Genomic DNA, 13,746 nt, shown 5'->3' with positions numbered 1-13,746 from the left:
TCACATCTGGCTCCTATAGCCAGCAACAATGGAAAACAGTTTCTTTAATCCGCAAATCTGTGATGTCATACCAATGTGCTGTTTCATAAAGATCTGGAGGAGATGGGGAAAGGTGGCCTCACCCCAGCGGGGTGCTCTAACGTCTAACGGATGCCTGTTATTCATTTTTGTTTGCATTCACCTTAACTCTAAACGTGAGCAGTGTTAAAAATTCAGCGTGGGTTTGCAGCAGGAGGGAGACGTGTGGAGATAGAAGCTGAAAAGCTTGAATTCATCCTCTGCCCTAACGCGGTGCGTCACAGACATGGAGTCTTCAAATACTAAGCTCCAGTGTTATTATGCAGAAAGACAAACTCTAACGTGCCGAGACTTACCGGCAATATTTTTGCATAGCTGCACAGCTGGAGAAAGGTTTACTCCAAAAATCTGATATTTGACGATGACTTTTGAGCTTAAAATTAAGCTGGGAGAGGACAGCCTATCTGTGGCTTTTTTTTCCATCTTTTTGTTGCATTATTCATTATGCAACACTAACATGTTAAGAAACTGAATGACAGTGACTGCTGCAGGATACATTTCAACGGACTCATGGCCCTAAAACATGAAAAAAGAAAAGTTCTACTTTACTTGAAGCAGATTGCATAATTTATTTTATTTATTTATTTATTTTTGTAAAATCCTACAGCTATGAGCAACAAAACTGTCATTTTTAGTTAAATGTGTCCTAATCTTTAAAAGACTGTTTAGATAAAAAAGCAATCATGCTGGCAATCGACCTACTTTTAAAGCTACAGCTGTCACTGACATATGGACTTTAAAAAAAAAAATCTACTCCAAAAAATGTCAAGTTCAAACAGGCTCCTGAGGCAAACTGACAAGAGTTCAGTAATACACACTGACTGCCAGGCAAGGTGGGGAGCGCGAGTCTTTCCGAGCTTCTTTCCAGTCACTTGTAACTGCCTTCAGCTTCAGCAAAAGTGGCAAATGGTCTGCGCTGGCATTCAAAACATCTGTGCAGCCAGACTACTGGTGGCAAGGCCCCAGAGACCTGCCTGCCTGCCTGCACCAGCCTCTTTTGAACTGCAGATCCAAATACACTGCACTTATTGGAACGGCATGTAGCTGCTATTCTGAAGAGGGATCCTCTGCTACGCCTTTGATGTCCACCACTGTGTCCAAAGCAGGCAAGCCATTCTTACCGCTCTCTGTTTTCCATTTAGACAGAGATTTTTCTAGTCTAAAAAAGAGAGCGAGAGATCTGAAGTGAAACAGGACAGAACTTGCACGCTTTGGACAGCTATGCTTCTCCTGGGCTAAGAAAGACTGAAGCCTGGAATAGAGCTGGGCTGGAAACTACTGATATAAGGGAAAATAATGAAAAAGGTCAAGGTTGGGGCAATAATGCAGAAGACAGCTGAAAGCATTTATTGTGTGTTTTAAACCCAACTCAGCCTCATCAGATATTCATGGGGTTCTATACATGATGTCAGGGGTACTCTATTAAATATTTAAGTTGTTGAACTCTTCAAGCACCTGCTCTTTATTCCCTAACGTTGGTCATTAGATTTCTTTGGAATGACCATGATGCGTTCTGGTGCAAACGGGCATCAGGAGACTCTGCAGCTACACCAGTAGAGGTAAACTCAAGGCTTCAGTTCACCAGACCTGTGGATTTTTCTAACTCATCGCTATCCTACACCAAGATCCCAGATTACGCATGCACAGAAATAAAGCGTCTTTCTCCTGCGGGTTGAATTGTGCCACGAAAACCAATGTCAGGATGATTCTTATTTTAGCTGTTACGGCGCTTACAAATCATTTATGACCGCTAGGTAATAGGATCTTGTTAGTCGTCGTCAGGTGATAGATGACACGGAAAGCGTGGTCTTTTCCGGGCCAAGTGGATCAAGCAGAGCTGTCACCCACGTTAAAGCAGCGAGCGGCCCTGCTTGGTGCATAATTTGACACAGCGGCCTGTCCTTTGAAGCGGACAATAAATAGTCTCACAACAGCTAATCACATTATGTACCATTTGTCCTGCTTAAGTGAGATGTTACAACACCTTCTCCACAATCTGAGACGTGGCTGCTGCTGCTGTTGCTGCACACACGCCAACATGTGCAGACCTCCTGCAGAGCCGCTTTGGGTGTCTACCTCTGCGCTGCGAGGCGCTTGCGTATACCACAGAGCCTCCCAGGACCACCGTGGATACTTAAAGTCTCCATTGTCCAAACATAGTGGGGGGTTTCCTGCTTGTCTGATTTGATAAGAAATTATGTCATATTAATTAATCTCACATATCAAACATGCTCCTTTAAGAAAATGTAACTTATAAAATTTACTTCTGTTTTAAATATTTTGATCAGGTGACCAGAGCGCACTTTTGGAAATCGCCTGCAGCGGAAAGCAGAGGGTACCAATATACTTTCTGGGTGTTTCAGTTTTCACCTTTCTCAGGAATGCTGTGGACGTGAAAAGCTCCACCGGATTTCAGTTTTGCGAGGACTGGTTCAGAGGGACGAAAGAGTTAACCGGGGGGAGGGCGCCTGCACGGGGGCGTTTGGTATAAAACCACCTCAAGAGCGCACAACAAGTACAGCGTGTGTCGGTAGTGTGATTCGGTTTCTCTCCACCAGCGGCCTACGACTCGTTAAGACGCACGCGAGCCTGAGTCTTCCGTTTCTGCGGGGCCCGCGGGATGGATGCGCGCTGTTTATGAAGCAGACACAACTCCGTCGAGAAGTTTGAACAGTGAAGAGCTACTTTTTAAACTACCTGCACTTTGCTTTATTCCCTCCAAAGTTAGGGCTCACCGGAGAATGCGCCGGTTAACGCGGAGCGCGCACATGACGAGAAATGCGTAAAGCGGCTGAGGTGGAAGTTGGGGAAACTGAAGCATGAGGCTCAGCGTGTGGGGGAGACACGGGGCTGCAAGTTTCCCGAGCTCGGAGAAAGGAAAGCGTTAATGCTGCACGCTGGATCGGCCCTGCAGGATTCGCTGCACCGCACTGATTGGCACATCAGCGTTGGCTCACCGCGTTTGTCTTCAGATCAAACTTTGTGAACCTTCAGTGAGAGGGACAACCTTCACGCAGGACAATACAAACATCTGCAGAGAAAAAACACTGGATCCAAACTAAAAACTCTTTCTCTCTCTCTCTCAACTATTTTTGCTGCCCCACCTCCGCTCCGTTTCCCTTCATTCTTTGTTATTTTTTTATTTTTATTTTTTTGCAATTGTGATTCCCGAAGTGGCTTCGAAGTGGTGTTGCGGCTCCTCGTCCCCGGCGGATCCGGAGATTGGAGTCTCTGCACCGGGAGGAGGCGGAGTCGGAGCTCCGACCACACCGCGGGCTCCAAAGAGCGGTCGCGTCAAGAGGATGGTGCGACTGGCGGCGGAACTGCTCTTGCTCCTGGGACTTCTTCTCCTTACCTTGCACATCACGGTGCTGCGGAGCAATCCGCTTCCCCAAGGGAATGTAACTGTGAGCCTGGATCAGAGCACAGCGCTTACAGAGGTGAGTGGGGGAAATCTGTGAGTAGCCTCGTTGCTGTTTTTTTGTTTTGTTTAGTTTAGTTTTTCCATAAGGAGACATCTTCAGGGAAATTTGACACTAAATTTGGGAAATCTGAGGGGTGTCCACTCGCAGATGGTTCTGATCAAATGTTCATATGATTATGCAGCCCAGGTAAAACAAACCTTCATTACCTGGGGGGGTTGTCCTATGAGTGAATGGAGATTGACATACGCACGGGATGTCCCCCGGGGATCTGTGGTGAGCCAGCCGAGGGGTAGAAGATGAGGCAGGGTCAGAGATCAGTGCCCCACACCAGACACACCTCCCTGTTGTCGGGGATTTAAATGCTAGCTGCAGGCACTCCTCTGTCATCACAGGCTCATCACTGTCATCCAGGCCAACACTTGATAAGGCAGAGGGGTCAGAGCTGAAGCCCTAAAGGTGCCCACTTCCTGCCCAGGGTGTGTTTGCAGGACAAGTCATGACATTTACCCGCTTCAGGTCAAACCTTAAACTTCACTTTTTAAATCTGGTGTAATCTAGTGTAAGCAAGACTGTAAAGTTTGGAAATCTCAAGACACTATGGTCAAAAGACAGTTTTGCTAAAAGCTTATGGTCCACTTTAGAAGGCGTCCCAACAAAAGTTCACTGGAGGAGACATTTGTCAACACGACAGCACTTAAGGCAGGTTTAATGGTTTTAACTGCCCATTTTAACATAAAGCATAAAGCGCACAGTCTCCAGCAGAGCCCCAAATCCTGACCTGCGGGTTAAGACGGGTCTGGGATCAACAGGCTTTTTTAGAGAGTGTTAAGCATCCTTCAGCTGCTTTTTGATGTATATTTAGCATGCTACTGAAATACTTTGTTCTTCTCCTGGTGATAAATGGGTATTTATGCCTACTGGAATGGTATCCCTGTGTAAATGCTTTAATGGGGCTTAGGGGAAATGAATGGAAAGAATTTTTACTTCACCAGATCACTGCCATCGTTGTGACACCCGCGTATATGCCAAACAAGCCCGTGTTGTGTGGGATATAAGGCCATGCAAAGCTGAGGAAATATTCCAGGAATTTATTGAATATTTGTCACATGGCCAAATGCTGGATCGGATGAGGAGTAGCAGGGAGTTTCTCCAGCTGAATCGCAGTAAAAATAAATAAATAAACTTCATTCATGCCAACTTATATCCCAGCTTCAGGATCCCGTTTGACATTCGTCCAGATTTACAAGGGAGAAGAAGCCAGACGAGCCTTGAGGTTTCTTTTTTGTAAATTTTCTTTGCTCACGAACGCTGCGACTAACTGCAGATACGCTTCACTGACCCTCCGCTGAAGACCGTGATGTCATCTTTCAGCCGTGCTTGTCACAGCCCAAGGGGTGTATTGTCATCCCGAGGTGTCATATTTAAAGTGCCATTCACAGAAGAACAATTGTCAGGATGCAGCTCCATGCACCTGAAGTGGAAAGAGAAAACTCTTTTGTCTGAGGCTTATTATCATCGCTGGAGCAGGAAGGCCTCTGTGGCTGCGGGAAATCAGTTAAATTTAAAAATGAAAATGCATGCAGTCAGATTTTATGAAATTGTGCTTTTCTTTTCAAGAGGTCCTCCATGGCTTGTATCTTCACCGTTTCTTCATGTAAGCAAACATTTGGGTACGCCATGTGACTAGGGAAAGGATGATTTTCTCTTCCACCTACAGAAGCGTAGTGTTGAAAAGCATCTGGCACAATGTGGACGGCCTTCATTTCCTGCCAGCTTCCCAGGGGGAAGGACCCCTGAGTTGCTCCCAATTGAAAATAGAGTCATGCCCCTTTAAGCAGCCCTCACAAAGTGAAAAAGGGGGAAGCGGGACAAGAAGAAGAGATACTGTGAGGATGTAAAGGGGGTGGCTTGTGTGTGCAAGTGTTCATTAATGGCTTTTTTTGGGGTGGGGTGGTGGTGGGGGCATCCTGGGAGGCCCCCCAGATGAACCAAAGACTTGTGTGTGACTTTTGATCTTCAAATTAAAGCATTTTACTTTGTCGAGGCGGATCTCAGATGAGTGATCGGGAACACTGCTGATTTTTTTAACATTCAAATGAGTTTTTTCTGTGTACTGTTACTGTATGAGAGCAAAGTTAGACGTAGAAAAAAAGCACATTCTTGGAGTGGCAAGTAGGGAAAAAAACATAAAATCAATAATTTGGGGGTGTAACATTTCATGACTTGTCCTTCAACACTGCCGAGCTCATAACACGGAAATCTAGAGCGACAAAAAGCAGCTTATATTGGTGACCGATGATGTCAGAATGCTGTTCAATGCTCAATGGCAGTCAGAAAACCATCATCTCTGCTCGTGGCACCAAGGAAAGCGAGAAGCCGGCTGTTCAAAGGCAAAAGGAAAGCATGAAACAACATGAATTATTAAGTCAAGCTGACGGCTGCAACTTTGTGAGGACGGCCAGAAAAAGTAAATGTTTCTTTGGTCTTTGGTGGCAGAGAGAGAAACGATAAGACCAAGTGATTTGTAAATAACAGAGATGTTGAAGTGAAGTATCTACAGGCTGGGAATTCCACGTTTTTAACTTCTGTATGTGATCCTAGCTCAGTTTTTAATCTACTGCAGGTCTACCACATGTACAGAGACACAATTTGCCATCACAGCAAAGCAAAAGCTCTCCTTCCATTTTCTGTGACATTTGAGCAACAATCTTTAAATGATCTAGTCTGGAAACTATCTTTAAGATGGCTCTTACTGCAAATGGATACAGTGGAAAATTTACTGAATACAATTTGATAGTAAATGACTGCTTTTATTTTTAGTGCAGCACAATAGTTCACATTTATTTCAGTTTGAAATGGAAAAAAATGGAAAAAAGTTCTGTAATATAGTGCTTCCCCCCCCCCTTGTTTGCAATATAATTAATGTTTAAGCCATAGATTAGGTGGAATTAGTGCTGATAAACTACCAATATTTGCCTATTAGCTGCCAAACTCTGTGTTTACAATCGAGTTGCAGCTCAGCAAGCTTCAACACTGAGCAGCAGTGACTCCAGCATAATGGAGAACATGTTAAAGCTTGACTGTAAAGTATTCATATTTGTGTCAAGACTAAATAATAAGTCTGTAAATACCCATAATATGAAACAACAGAAGATTCTGATATGACTAGATGGCATAATTGAGGAATAATCTCTTTGTAAACACTGCGACTGGGTTTTCATGGTTAAAAAAAAAGATTTCTACCTCCATGCTTTCTTTTGCAAGACAAACACGTGGGGAAAAGTCATTTTTGTGCTTTGATTAATCGTCTTAGAGTCTTTGGATAAGTTTCCATAAACGATGAGTTGTAGGGAAACGGCAAAAAAGTAACTTTTCGTAGCATTTGTATAAAAAAAGAGGTGGCCTCCCAGATAAGATCAACCACACCTGTTTAATTTGTTTACAGATGTGTGCTTGCATTTACACAGTGGACTGAAGCTGTGAGTGTTGCATTCAGGGCTGCCCCCCCCCTCGTTCCCTCCTCCTCCTCCTCCTCCCTCAGCGGGGCTCAATTACAGCCACTGAAATCTGAAGACTGGGAACTTGAAAGGCAGGGTTATCACATGGGCATCTCAAAGTCCAAGTACTTGTGATACATCCAAAGAGAGCCCTGTGATGTTCGCATAAAGGGTCGATAGCCGACGCTGCTGGAATGATGTTTTCCAGTACTGAGCTCTCTGCCGTAATTGGCTGGTTGTGAAGACGTCTGTGGTTTTTAGCTGGAATCTCCTTTTTCAGAATGTCAAATTTTACAATTATGGACATAAATTGTCATTAAAACCTTGTCGTCATATGTAAGTTATAACCTTTTTTTTGTGTGTGTGGTTCAAAGCAACAATTTAGATGCATCTGCTCTTCTTTCTCAAAGTTATGGCCAGCGGTATAATCGTTGTAATTAAAGCAATCGCTCAAATTAAGAGATGGGATTTGAACGTTTTAAAATTCTTTGAAATCCATTATCACATTATCTCCATCTGGTTTTGAACTAAGGAACGCAGTGCTCAGTGGATGTGGAAGTCTTTCTGTGCAGCCGCCTCGCTTGAATACAAGTTACATTTATAATCCTTCCTCCCTTGCTGTGCCGTTCCATTTACAGCGCCTATATTGCCCCGGAGTGCACCTTGGCTGGACACAAACAGCTCCACTGGGGGCTTTTATACCCACCACAATGTGGCTGAACTGACACTTTGTCTGTGACTGGCCACCGCAACCGTACAGCGCCGCTGCCATATTCTCAGGCTTCAGCCTGGCCACAAAAACACTAGGCAGGAAGAAATGGGACGTGAAAAAAGAAAACAAGGAGCGTGATTGATGGCTTTTTTTGATCTTATTTTCTGCCACCCCACAACGGGGATGATTGCCGACTGCTTACGGCTGTCCAATTGCTCCTTCTGTGCATACCTGATAGGGGACAAACGCCTCAAGTGTCCTTCTGGGATGAATTTACAACACTCCTGTCAGTGCACCAAATGTTTTTCTGCCTACAAGATGGCAGATGTAATTATTTTTGCAATGTTTGCTTAGGTTTCTCTGTGTAGCCCCAAAGCAGGAAAACCATAGGTCCTACATGGCTCTTTTCTCCCAGCCACCATCAGCACATGCTATATATGTCTACGTTATATTTCTATGGTAAAGCAGAAGTATACTCTGTCAGTTAAAAATGGAAAAATATACAGTCTAGCTGTGACATTGGCTCTGAATGCAAGTTCTTGACAGATTATATTTTGGTTTAAGCAGGCAGACACACAGAATGTTTATCCCAGTGGCTCCTTCTTTCTGGGCTCCCAGTAGTCCACTGTCTGCAGGATTTATGACAGAGGTCATGGTTGAGTGAACCTCTGTCAACACGAGAGATCAATCTTAATGTTGCTGAGTGTGCAAACCCTGGATTTCTTACATATAGGGCTACTTAGTTTTTACAGCCAAACCAAACCAATTCGATTTTTTAAAGAAGTGATGACAAATTAACATTTCCCTCCTTTCTGTCTTCAACAGAACAACATAAATGCAAAAAGCAGCTCCTCAGCCCAGCTGGCCCCTCAAGACCGACGGTCTGGTCCAGAACACCGACTGGCCCATCGGCCTGCAACCCTCCCCTGGGCACAGGGCGGCAGCGTACACAAGGACGGCCCCGGCGCTTTCCTCCTAGATCTGCACAACTTCCCCGACCTCTCCAAAGCTGACATCAACGGACAGAATCCCAACATTCAGGTAAACGCACGTGTTTCCCCATCTGCCAGCATGCTTTGCCGCTTTTTGCCGCTTAAGACAAGACTACTCAAGCACACAGGACAGGAAGATCAAACAGGAAGAAGGAGGATAGTTTGGCGCACGTCGTTAACCCCCTTCTGTCGCCTTTCCTCCTTCCTTTTGCCCCCCTTGTCCCTTTTCACACTTCCTGGCTCGCAGCAAAGCTGAAGAGACACGGTGAAGTCTCACGTCGATCATAATGACAGCTGAAAAGCAGATGCTAACCGGCAATGCTTCACTGCTAACCCGTGTGATGGGAGACAGACAGCAGCTTATGTAAATGTGCGGCAGACCCTTGCCCATAAGTCCCTCAGTGATGCAGATGGTCGAGTAACCGCTGCCATGTTTAAATCATTCTCCTGTCTAATCTAGCAAGGGGGTCTTTCCATTTCTGAGGGCATCGCTGCCAGATCTGAGCACGAACAAAGTGTATTAACATCTCAAGATGTGGGAAGAGAGCAGAGCAACCAATTGAGCAAGGGCGTGAGGCTATGGGAGAAGGGGGGGTCGGGTGGGGGGGTGTCTTTGATCCTGAGATTCATCTGGCTTTCATGGTCTGGAGGAGGCTGAATCGCCCTTTGAACTTTGTGTTTAGGTGGAGAGAGCCCGAGAGGTGGGAGGGTGACTGCGGGGCAGGGGTAGAGTTCCCCCCTCATCTGGGAGGCACATGTGTGAGGACAGAAAACAGGGAGTGGGTAACTCTGTGTGTCGGGGTACCAGGAAGTGCCACCATCGATAGTTCAATTCTTCAATTCTTACTGACTTTGAGTCGACTTCTCTTAATGCAGGTGACCATTGAAGTGGTGGATGGACTAGAGGGCCATGAACCAGAGAAAGGCCTCCGAAAGGAAACCAAGCCCAACTGGGCTTCGCCAAACTGGAGGAACTGGTGGCCTCACACTTCGTCGTCGTCCTCCTACTCCTCGTCTTCCTCCACTCATCAAACAGAGGAGAATGAGCGCTCTTATGGGAGCAACACAGAGGACAGCAACTTCCTCAGGCCACCGGCAGATTGGGACAGGAGGGGAAGCAAAGCTCAAACGGAATATGGTGAGGATTACAGTGTGTGTGTGTTTACAGGGAAATTTACGCACGCTGCACAATATTTGGCCGCGTCTTATTCGAGCACCAGTCCTCGGCGTTTCAACACATGGCTGTCGTCTGACGTGGAATCTGTAATTTGCAGATTTGCTGATTTAAGCTGTCACCATAATAAGTGCAGTCATCCCAGGCGAGCCTTTGGGAGCCCTTGATTGAAGCCTTTAACACTCTTTTATGAGATGGATTCCTCTGTGTTGTGGAGCTCGCTATGTGACACGGTTTGAACGCCTCGCTACATCAAAGTTCGGGAGCAGGAGCCGGGCCAGAGGCGCCGTTAAAGTCGCCACACCGTCCTCGCAAGACTCTCCCAAAGTAACCCCACAGATAAATCTGCCGGTGAAGGATTTACGCTCGCTGTCAGGCAGTATGCGTCCGGCCCGTGTTGTAGCATGCCCAAACCAACGTGGTTGAACAGGAATGCGTGTGCTGTGGAAAATCTCATTTTATTCACTTGCACTACAGTGATTAGGCTGCCAGAGATATAATGTTTTTTGTTTTTTTGTAAAACCAAAGCCCGCGATTAATGTTTCTGGCTTATCGCTGTGGTCAGATCTCATTCGTCGGTCATTTCATACCACACAAATGGACGAGGGAATATTTTATCATCATTACTGTCTCGGCTTTAAACTTTATAAGCATAATTGTGGACAGGCAGTGAGGATCATCCACTCAATCGTCTCATCTGTGGTCTCAGCACAGGTTATTATCTATTTTTTTCCTTGATTTCTGGTTAGTGTTGGCACCCAGCTCTGTAATATGCTTTAAAAGGGGAGAAAGGGCAGCAGTAGAAGAAGCCTATCTGGCCTGTATTCATACAAAAAAAGCTCATAATGAGGGGCAGATGGCAGCGGGGGGCCTATAGGAAGGTTGGAACCAAGCCAGAAATACTTCCACCTCAAAATGCCCACATTATGTGCATAACGGTGATGGGCTCAATGATAATTGAACTTAAACAATAATTTCTTCCCATTTCACTTCCCATTTTCAAACTAATATATCACAGACAGAGCAGCTCAGTGGCATCCGGTGCTTTTGTGCCTGGGATGCTTAGGTAGCAAAGAAAACGTTGATTTTTAAATTGTCTCCTGGATGCACAGAAGCTTTTTATGGAATTTCCAAAATGCTTTAACTGGCTCACTGAAATTGCACATTGACACAATAATTTTGCATCAGCACAGAGAGCACGTGCATGTGGATAGATGAGCGTATGTTGTATGTGCTTTGAGGAGCACACTATAGAGCGAACCCCCTCACTTGCCCGTATCCAAAACTGTCCAGGCTAGACTGATGTAAGTTCAGCATATGGCCTGCAACAGGGCTGAGGATGTTTCTTTCTTTCTCTCTGATCCAAGACTACATGGATGGAGAGGGGGACTGGAGTAGCTGGTCAGCGTGCAGTGTCACTTGTGGAAACGGAAACCAGAAGAGAACGAGGTCATGCGGTTATGCCTGCACAGCCACCGAGTCCAGAACTTGCGACATGCCTAACTGCCCAGGTAAAATCTTATCAATAGCAGACAAAAACCCACATCACTAAATACATTATTCATAGTAAGGACACATGGTATGTATGTCCATGTGTTGATTTAGTGGTCTTTCATCTTTTGATCCAGCTTTCACTGTACTTTCATCTCTCTGAAGGTATTGAAGATGCCTTCAGGACGGCAGCTACTGAAGTGAGCCTGTTAGCTGGAACAGATGAGTTCAATGCCACAGAGCTCTTTGGAGTTGGTAAGATTTTTGCCTCCTCATGTGTTACTCCACACTATCCTTCATTCAGATGTTCTTACTCTATCAAAGGTATTTTTCTTCCATCTGGCAGCAGTGCTCCTGCACACTCTCAGCATTCCTCATGCTCATGCTGTGCTCCATTACTGTGCAACAGGACAGGAAGAGCACAGCATGCAGCTGCCCACTCCCTCTTTGCTTTCTGTTCTTACTAAACTCAGCGAGCACACCTTGATTTTAAACATCTCACTTCTGGTTTCATCCTCTGCAGTTGGAAAGTGTTAGAAATTGTGTCCTGATTTCTTCCAGACACAGACAGTTGTGAGCGCTGGATGAACTGCAAGAGTGATTTCTTGAAGAAATACATGACCAAGGTGGCAAACGACCTTCCCAGCTGCCCTTGCTCTTACCCGACCGAGGTGGCTTACAGCACGGCGGACGTATACGACGCCCCCACGCGCAGAAATTTCCGCTGGAAAGACGCCAGCGGTCCCAAAGAGAAGCTGGAGATCTACAAGCCGACGGCTCGTTACTGCATCCGCTCCATGCTGACCCTTGAATCCACCACGCTGGCTGCGCAGCACTGCTGCTACGACGACAACATGAAGCTCATCACCCGCGGCAAAGGAGCCGGCACACCCAATCTAATCAGCACCGAGTTCTCTGCCGACCTTCACTACAAGGTGGACATCCTGCCTTGGATCATCTGCAAAGGTGACTGGAGCCGCTACAACCAGGCAAGGCCACCAAACAATGGGCAGACGTGTCCAGAAAACCCTCAGGATGAGGACTATTACAAACAGTTTGAAGAGGCAAGGGAATTCTAGCCCGCAAAAACACTGCCCATATATCCAGCTAAACCTCAGAAATGGCGCTGAAACCCTTTTTAATTCTGTTTTAGGTCAATTAACACATGAACTTTTAGGCTCTGAGGACAGACATACTGCTCTTATTGAACCACAAAGAATTCTAACAGAGTCAGAACCTGTTTTTTCTCACAAGGAACTTCTCTCAACATCATCACAACCAGGCGTGAAAGTCTTTTTTATCTGATTATTTTTTTATTTGGTTTTTACACTTTTAATAAATGAAAATGAAATTTTGTCAGTAATTATGTTGCCAATTGTAACTCGAGATTTGGTTACTAAAGGGAGGACTGACTTCATATTCTTAAAAGGGAAAACTGTCATTGTAGAACTGTTATTGTTATCGTGCCCGTGTCGATTGTGTGCGTGTGGCTCGTTCGGATCGGAGAGACCTGTGGTAATAGAATAACGACACCTCCCTCAGGAATGTGTTACCCAGTTTCCCTTAACTTTGTCATTCACAGTTATCCAGGTTTTTTTGTACGCTTGATTGTTTATTTAGCATGCACACGTTTTCATTTTCATTCATTTACCCCCCCGTAATTTAACTGTGTGTCTCTGAGGCAGATCTTCATTGTAAAAAAAAAAAGCCTGCATTATTTTTGTAAAGTATTTATTAAGTCGTAGCTGAGTTTAAGTCGAGCGTCTGTGGCCAAAGTTGAGATTCCTCTCTGGCTCATGCTTCGCCATCAGGGTGCGTATCCATGTCTCAAGTTAGGGTTAAATAGAGCAGAAAGAATGTGTGAACTGTACGCGACAATGTTTCTTTTTTTGTTATTTTGAGATATAAATCTATAAATAAATTTTTTTAAAGCCAGTGAATGTGTAAGATGATAGAAAATTGAAATTTCAAGCCATATCACACAGTCCTAACAGTTCTCCCTTGGCATCAGCGGGAAAAGAAAAAGCATCTTTAGCCGATCACAAGACTTTAATTAGTTCTATCCAGTGTGGCTGTCGGGACAGGCTTTTTGATGGGATTGTGATATTTCTTCAGAGGGCGAGGAGAATGCAAATTCTTTGTCTTTGGCATGTATCCTCACATTCCTGGGTAATTTCTCAGTGTACACACGCACACAGACACACACACTCGGTGCTGCATCTCTGCAGCTGAGACCCCTGACCGTTGCCTTTCCACTGAATGCTGCAGTCATTGTCACACAGTGAAAGCCATTCATGGTGCCCTCATTCCTGCAGTTTTGTGTGCAGCACAGCTGGCTGGGTGTAGGGCTTGTCTTTATAATGCAGCAGGCCCCAGC

General features: G+C 45.3%; 1 protein-coding gene across 1 annotated transcript; it reads left to right on the top strand.

Annotated features, from left to right (window-relative positions):
- The first annotated feature begins 2,187 nt into the window (after positions 1-2,187).
- Positions 2,188-12,786, top strand: ism1 (isthmin 1). The gene is made up of 6 exons (XM_085428553.1): positions 2,188-3,518; positions 8,538-8,753; positions 9,581-9,842; positions 11,246-11,389; positions 11,535-11,624; positions 11,931-12,786. Exons 1-6 carry the CDS (start codon positions 3,381-3,383, stop codon positions 12,446-12,448), a joined length of 1,368 nt encoding a protein of 455 aa, XP_085284679.1. The 5' UTR covers positions 2,188-3,380; the 3' UTR covers positions 12,449-12,786.
- Positions 12,787-13,746: the final 960 nt, after the last annotated feature.

The sequence above is a fragment of the Rhamphochromis longiceps genome, linkage group LG13 (assembly GCF_057381845.1).
Source record: "Rhamphochromis longiceps isolate RC_006_pf linkage group LG13, R_longiceps_female_GT1.1, whole genome shotgun sequence".
NCBI classification, from domain to species: domain Eukaryota; kingdom Metazoa; phylum Chordata; class Actinopteri; order Cichliformes; family Cichlidae; genus Rhamphochromis; species Rhamphochromis longiceps.
This window is presented reverse-complemented; position numbering and strand designations above follow the sequence as displayed.